Source organism: Camellia sinensis, chromosome 8 (genome assembly GCF_055761805.1).
Source record: "Camellia sinensis isolate YWXY chromosome 8, ASM5576180v1, whole genome shotgun sequence".
Lineage (NCBI taxonomy): Eukaryota > Viridiplantae > Streptophyta > Magnoliopsida > Ericales > Theaceae > Camellia > Camellia sinensis.
The window spans coordinates 79,488,754-79,497,160 of NC_138968.1; the positions used below are offsets into that span (position 1 = coordinate 79,488,754).

Here is an 8,407-nt window from a genome sequence, read left to right on the forward strand (position 1 = left end):
AACAAATTAAGATGGATACGTACTCATTAGAATCACATTCGAGCAGATTTTTATCAAGGTCTTTTAGATGCAGTACATGCTGGTGAAAATTATGGAGGTACAAATTGTCACTACAACTACATGTATTCACGTTCGTATATATTCATACATATAATTTTTTTTTTGTGAAATCCAAATTTGGAGCAGGTAATGTCGGTCGTAGAACAATATTACCGTCGTCATTTGTTGGTAGCCCATGAGACATGTATCAACGATATCAAGATGCAATGGCTCTGGTCCAAAAGTATGGAAAACCTGATATTTTCCTTACAATGACTTGCAATCCAAATTGGCCTGAAATTAAAGCTGAGTTACTACCTGGACAGTCACCACATGATCGCCCTGATTTGCTGACAAGAGTATTTCATTCAAAATTTGATGAGATAAGGACCGACATTCTTACAAAACATGTACTCTGGAAGGTTCTAGCATATGCATATGTTATTGAGTATCAAAAAAGAGGCTTACCACATGACCACATGGTCATTATTTTGGATGAAAATGATAAGTTACGCACTCCTGACGATTATGATAACATTGTCATAGCTGAAATTCTAGACAAGAGAATAGAGCCTAGATTATACAGTGCAGTTCTGAAACACATGATACATGGCCCATGTGGAATGTACAATGAACGATCACCATGTATGACAAATGGTCGGTGCAAAAGACGTTTCCCAAAGCCATTTTCTCCAATTACTACACTTGGAAACGATTCATACCCTGTTTATCGAAGAAGAGAAGGGGAGTCAGTTCTATTAGAGAGTAATCCAAGCATCTTGGTGGATAATAGTTGGGTCATTCCATACAACCCATGGTTGCTCTTGGAATATGATTGTCATATCAATCTTGAAATTTGCAGTAGTGTTACAAGTGTGAAGTATTTATACAAATATGTTTATAAAGGGCTTGACCATGTTGCACTAGAAGTTCGTCAAGGTCCTAATTATGACGAAGTACAACAGTTCATAGATGGAAGATGGGTTTGTGCTCCAGAAGCATTGTGGAAAATATTCAAATTTCCAATGACCAGAATGACCCCTAGCGTAGAACGCCTCCAAATACACTTACCAAATAAGCAGCAAGTGCGGTTTTATACGTTCCAAGACATCACAAATGTTTTAGGAGATGAGTATTATTCCAGAACAATGCTTACCCAATTCTTTCAATTAAATGTTGATGACGAAACTGCAAATCGGTACTTATATCGAGAGATCCCTCAACACTATAGATGGTGCAATAGCACAAAGATTTGGCAGTTGAGATTGAATCGTCAAAGAGTAATTGGTAGAATTTACACAGTTTCGCCATCAGAAGGGGAGAGATTTTACCTAAGAATTTTACTCAATCATATCAGAGGACCAAAATCATTCGACCATTTGTTAATGGTTAATGGAATAGCGTACCCAACTTTTAAACAAGCAGCTGAACATCATGGTTTGTTAGAGCATGATGATAGCATACGACAATGTTTGTTAGAAGCTGCAGCCATGCACATGCCATCAGCATTAAGGAGATTATTCGTTACAATTTTGGTTTACTGTATGCCAACAGGGATGCGAAGTTTGTGGGATGAAATTTATCCTTACATGATTGAAGATTACATATCTTCAAACAGTATGAATAATATGTATATCCTTAACAAAACCCTACACGATATAAACCGTCTCCTGCTACAGCATAATAAGAACATATCAGAATACGATTTGCCTGAGATGACAATGAATTTGGATGATAATTCAACAGTTCCAAAGGTCATACAAGATGAGCTTTCCATTGTAACTCCTCGAGAAGACTTAAATTCCATTGCCACGTTAAATAATGATCAATGCTTAGCATTTAATTCAATCATGGAGGCTGTGGAATGCAATACTGGTGCAATCTTTTTTGTGGATGGACCAGGAGGAACTAGAAAGACATATTTATATCGTGCACTGTTGGCCTCAGTGAGAAGTCAAGGTCGAATTGCCATTGCAACAGCAACTTCTGGAATTGCAGCTACGCTTTTACCTGGTGGAAGGACAGCCCATTCAAGATTCAAGATCCCATTAAATCCAGAGGCTTTATCCGTGTGCTCCATTACTAAACAATCAGATTTGGCAGAATTGATTAGACGTGCAACAATCATCATTTGGGATGAAACTACAATGACGAATCGTTATGCTTTTGAAGCTTTGAATCGAACACTCATAGACATCACTGCTGTTGATTATCCATTTGGTGGCAAAATTATGGTGTTTGGTGGTGACTTTCGTCAAGTACTTCCAGTTGTTCCTAAAGGTACAAAAGCTGAAACTATTGCTGCATCGATAGTCAAATCATCTCTCTGGAGTCACATTCAAATACTTCGTTTAAGGGAAAATATGCGATCTATAAATGATCAACAGTTTGGTGAATTTCTTTTACGTGTTGGAGATGGTGTACAACCTACCATTGGAGATGAAATGATCAAAGTACCAACATCGATGGCAATACCATGGAACGACGAAGAATCAATAGTTCGACTATTATAAGAAATTTATCCTGATATCATAAACCATTCCTTTGATGCCGGGTATATGGTTAGTAGGGGCATAATAACTCCTCACAATGAAGATGTCGACAAGCTCAATGAGAAAATCATTCAAAGATTTCTGGGAGTATCAAGAGTGTACCACTCATTTGATAAAGTTGAAAATGATACCCAAAATTTGTTTCAACAAGAGTTTTCAAATTCCATTTCACCCGGAGAAATGCCTCCACATGCATTGCATTTGAAAGTTGGAGCCCCAATTATGCTTTTGAGAAACCTTGACCCTTCTTCTGGTTTGTGCAATGGCACAAGGCTATTGTGTCGAGCTTTGAATAATAATTTCATAGATTCAGAGATTTTAACAGGACATTTCAAAGGCACGAGAGTTTTCCTGCATCGCATTCCATTAAAGGCTCCGGAAAACTTAAAACTTCCATTTGAAATGACTCGCACACAATTTCCATTTCGCCTTAGTTTTGCTTTGACAATAAATAAATCACAAGTTCAAACAATTCCACATGTGGGAATTTACCTTCCGGATCATGTATTTAGTCATGGACAACTATATGTTGCTTTATCTCGAGGGGTGTCAGATCAGACAACAAAAGTCTTGGTTAAAAAGGGTTCAGTTAATAATGAAGAAGGAGTGTATACCTGTAATGTAGTCTACAAAGATGTTTTGTTACCAAATTATTGATACATGAGGTATGTACTAAATATGTTCTTATTTAGCTTATATTATGTCATTTTTTTAATCTACAATTAATGTACTTATAATATATCTTCATATAATTATTAATTGTACAAATACTTGAAAAAATAAAATTACTTCAACTTTGGGAGAATTATCAAGATGGGGCAAATATGGTTGCATATAAGAAAGTTACAAATCAGGTATTGGCTTCACTTATGTTCAAAAAATTATGTTTGTAAAATTTTTGTTATTTAGTCTGGCAACATTCGCATATATTTTGAGTTTGACTATACCTTTTAAATTAATGTAGGTCAAACAGTTCTCCATATACAGTCTTGGATGGAAGGTCTCTATTAAAGTTGATAAAAAAACAATTGGGAAAATTAATCGTGCGAGAGCTTTTGAGGCAACGACAACATCGGTATGATAACGTGTTTGTGGGGCATTTTATATGAATCATTTCAATATGTTACATTGCTAATAGTTATCGTACTTTTTTTTAACAGAAATCCTATCATATCTGATAGAGCAAGTATATGCAGCAAAGACAATATGGACATATATGTGGTAAAAATCAAGTCTTATGAAGTTTACTACTATGTTCCATATATTCATATTTGTAAATTTACAATTTAATCTTAGATTTCATACATTTGTCAAACAATCAACTTACAAGGAAGTGATATATTTTGCCTCAATTTTATAGGCAACAAATGATACAAAAATTGAAAGCTTACAAAGATATGTGCACCGTCGTTACAAGGTAATCTACTTATTGGTTTGTATGTATAACAAAAGTTACATATTTCCTTTTTTTGGTCAATTCTATCTTATTTTTTATAGTTTAATGTTGTCATAGATCTGTGGCAAAAATTGCATCAAGACAATTTGAAGAGATTGTTGAATGTGACGTGTGATTTGGACTATGTCAATATATGTAAAAATGTAAGTTTTTAATTATGTTTATAAAAAATTAACATAATAATTACCTTTTGTGTCTTTATATAAAATAAGTCAATTACAAAACCAAAGTAATTATTGTACTCTATTGGCTAAAGTACGAATATGTATAATTATGCCTCACTTTAAGAACGTAAAATTTTAATTTAATCAATGTATATTATTAGCAAACTAAATTTTACATATATCTTATATATTTTTTGCAGGATTTGCAGGATCTCCAGTCTCATGTTACCAAATTTAGATTTTATATGAATTTTTGTTGTACATATTTTTTAGTTAAGATTAGTAAATATTGTATTTTTTCAAAGATTTGTACATCTTTTAATGTATGTGTATTTTATTTATCAAATACGTTAATATCAAATATTACATTGTACATAGTTACTCATTTTATTTATATGTATATTGTTAGAAAAAATAATATGAAATTCATATTATAATTCAAAAAGAAATTGCACACGCATCGCGTGTACCCGACCGCTAGTATATAGATATGTTCTCAAGAAAATGGTGAAAAAAAGGTAATGTTTCAATTAGGGCTCTTCTAACCACCAAGGATCCTCTAGAGTGAAATTTTCCTAAAGTTTTCTAGAGTCCTACATTGTGTGGTTGAGATTTACTGGCAAGTCACATCAGAAAAATTGATGTGACTTGCCAATAAATCTCAACCACACAATATAGCACTCTAGGAAACTTTAAGAAAAAATCACTCTAGAGGATCCTTGCTCTGTTCTAACACATTATTCGTCTGAAAAAATGGACCAGTTCAAGCCAGTTTGACCAGAGGCTCATTGAAAATCGACAGTCGACTGCGGTTTTGAAATGTCAAAATTCCTATTCAAGTGGTTGATAACGGCTTTAAAAAATAAATTTGAATAGACAGTGAATGGATGTGACATTATACTGGTACGTAGATAAAAGTGTTAAGGGATGTGATAGATTTAGATTAATGTTACTTAGCGTTGTAAATAGAGATATGAATCTATTTAATTTGACTAACGAAATAACTTATGATAAGGCCGTGTGAAAAAGAAAAATTCATGTAACCGATCCCATTTGATAAGATTTAAGATTTAATTAGATTTAGTTTAGAAACCAAACCGGGCAAGGTATATATTACAGGAGTGCCATGGGTGTAATGATTGCAACTTATCAACCATTATATCTACGCTGATATTATATGTATTAATTAATATATTAATTAATGTATTAATACTAATTATAATATTATTATTGATCTCATTTATTATATAAATTATAAATATTAAAAAAAATTAAATTATATCATATCTCCATTAATTAATATATATAACATTATCTTTATACCTGACATTCTTTAGTTGGAGCATTAAATTACACTAATCAATATCACTATTTCTCACCCACTAAAAAAAAATGTGATTAGGACCCCTCAATTACCAATTCTCACCATCCCTATGCACACGTGGCGGGTGGTAATTGGAGAAGAAAGAAAAAAAAAAAATTGACTAATCAAAAAAGAGAGGATGTTAAAGGAGTGATGAGAAAAATGGTCTTGATTATTTCTCAAAAAAAAAATTACTACTCTCTCTCATTCTACTTTATTAATAGGCTACCCCATCACTTCAATCTTGTCAGATAGGCTATCGAGTTACTGCTATGTAGTGCGCACAACAGTGAGCAGTGATTGTTGTGCATTTTGTAGGGTCTCTTTTGGATCTTATTTAATTAGGAAAATGTTTGGTAGCTCAAATTTTTGTGGCTCAAATGGCTCAAATCTGTCAAAACGACGTCGTTTTACACTCAAAATCTGTCAAAACGACGTCGTTTTGACAGATTTGAGCCATTTGAGCCACAAAAATTTGAGCTACCTAGCATTGTCGAATTAATTATTACCGCTGCTAGTTTTAAAAGTAGAGTTTTGAATAGAATTATATTGAGTTTGTAGTTTAAAAAAAAAAAATCTATTATAATATTATATGTATTAATTAATATATCAATTGATAATGTAATATAATTTTAAAAAAATTTAGTATTTATAATTTATATAATGAGTGAGATCAATAATAATGTTATAACTAGTATTGATACACTAATTAGTATACTAATTGGTGTACGTAATACCACCGAAAAAATTAAAGTCAAAACATCACATCATAGTGAGACCTACCCTCCATTAGAGTTATTATAGCGCACAAATTAGAGCTCCAAAATATTTTTATTTATTGTACAATTTATATTTTAGAGAACATAATGTAGAATATATATGTAAAAAATTAAATTAATTAGATATTGATAATTATTTTAACCAATTATATTTGTATTTAGTTTTATACTTACAATCATATTTACAATTCATTTTTTTATTTACAAATATAATTTAATAAAAGTACTATTGATGTCCAATCAATTTAATTTCTTATAAATATGTTCTATTCAATATTCTCTATAAAATAATCAATTTAAATCATTAAAATAAAATTTAAAATCAGTCTCACGAGACGTACAACAATCACTGTTATGCATCATTAAATCAAAATTTAAAATGAATCCCACAAGACGTACAACAGTCACTACTATACACTCTATATGTCCTATGAAATACCTCACTTTCTCTTTGTTTCTTTTGAAAGAGTAATTTATTTTTATTTTCTTCAAAAAAGATGTGTATTAAATTTTATTATATATCTTCCTTTCTTAATTATAATAACTTACTTCTCAAAAAAAAAAAAAAAAAAAAAAAAAAAAAAAAAAAAAAAAAAAAGGAGGAGGAGGAGGCCCACTTCCTTTATTTTATTACTTACCCACCATATTCCATCATCACAACTCTTCATCTCCCTATCTCGAACTTCAAATGAAGAGTAATAGTTCCATATTTTCTTGCTTATGTTGGACTTTTCTATACTTGTCGTCTCATTTTCTTTTGACTCTTCTTCTCATGCAGATCTTTATTGCCTTCAACTTATAATTTTTTTATTTTTATTTTTATTTTATTTTTTTTGGGTTTTTGGATTAAATGTATTTTTTTCCCATTACATCTTCTCTCTTAACCTCTTCTCCTCTCCCATCTCTATCCTCTATAATTCTCTTTTTTTGACTGCGATTTATAAAGTATAAATAACGTATATAAGTACATCTCTCTATTTTTCTTCGATGTGTAAATATATATATACACTAAGCCGCTTGGACCAACAACGATCACGAAACTGATTAAGTTCTGCGGGTGGCTTCAATGTATAGATCGGTTGGGTTTGTTTGGGAACTGGGTTGGCTTTTTGATTTTTTTTAATTATTTTAGTCTGAGGTTAAAAAGTCTAATTTAGGAGGGACTTAATCTTTTTTGACTTTTTTGTGAGAGAAAGAATGTAATAATTATAGGTTAGATGTGATTTTTTATTCTATTAAACTAAAAAATTTATTTTATTTTTTATGACTAAAATAATTCAAAAAAATAAAAATAAATAAATAAATAAATAAACAAACCTCAACTTTTGTTTCTCAAACGAAGCCTGAACTTGATTCTATCGGTTCAAATATCGAGGCAAGGTCAAATTGGAACTGTGGACAGACCTAGTTACAACGTACGCCCCAAAAAAAGAAGTATACTTGTGGGGGCCGAATAAAAATGAAATATCTTTAAATTGCTGTTACATCAAAGCTTTACAAAGGCCCGATGGGCCATAAGTCATTGCCGAGTAGGTCGTTGTAAACGGCAGGGCCCAATTAAAACCAGGCTGTCCAATATAGAGAAATGGCCCCTAAACAGATGAGTACATGATCAAAAGCACTATAAACGGTGAGGGCTGTCTCAGACAAGAGGTATGGAGAAAAATATTACAAAACTTGTGAGAAAATAAAGACATTAAGAAAACAAATACTAATTTGTTTGTTGGAGTGATAATTCTGACATTACAACCGGAGTGTTCATTTCTATTTTAGGTAACATCTCAAAGATCTCGAGGGCCTAACTGGATAGGAGAAATATTTCCAAATCCACGATTCCACAGCATTGTATGCTAGTTGTAACACTTTATGATGTTGATACAACAAAGTGTTATAACACTTTATAGTGAAAAATGAATATATTGTAATGAATATTATCTTGCAAAATTTTAGCGCTTCAAAAATTGGATAGATTATGTTGACCTCCTTGAAGTTTTAAAAAAAATACAATAGACCTTATGGTTTTGACATAATTACATTGATTTCTTTTTTAATAA

The 8,407-nt window shown here is 31.7% G+C and overlaps 2 protein-coding genes across 2 annotated transcripts; both read left to right on the top strand.

The window, feature by feature from the left end:
- The first annotated feature begins 242 nt into the window (after positions 1-242).
- Positions 243-2,552, top strand: LOC114318414 (uncharacterized). The gene has a single exon (XM_082885284.1). The coding sequence runs from the start codon at positions 243-245 to the stop codon at positions 2,550-2,552; it is 2,310 nt and encodes a 769-aa protein (XP_082741410.1).
- A 45-nt stretch (positions 2,553-2,597) lies between these two features.
- Positions 2,598-3,248, top strand: LOC114318412 (uncharacterized). The gene has a single exon (XM_028265310.2). It carries the CDS (start codon positions 2,598-2,600, stop codon positions 3,246-3,248), a length of 651 nt encoding a protein of 216 aa, XP_028121111.2.
- Positions 3,249-8,407: the final 5,159 nt, after the last annotated feature.

Coding starts and splice junctions, on each gene's coding strand:
- LOC114318414 (XM_082885284.1), top strand. CDS start 243: ATGTATCAACGATATCAAGATGCAATGGCTCTGGTCCAAAAGTATGGA.
- LOC114318412 (XM_028265310.2), top strand. CDS start 2,598: ATGGTTAGTAGGGGCATAATAACTCCTCACAATGAAGATGTCGACAAG.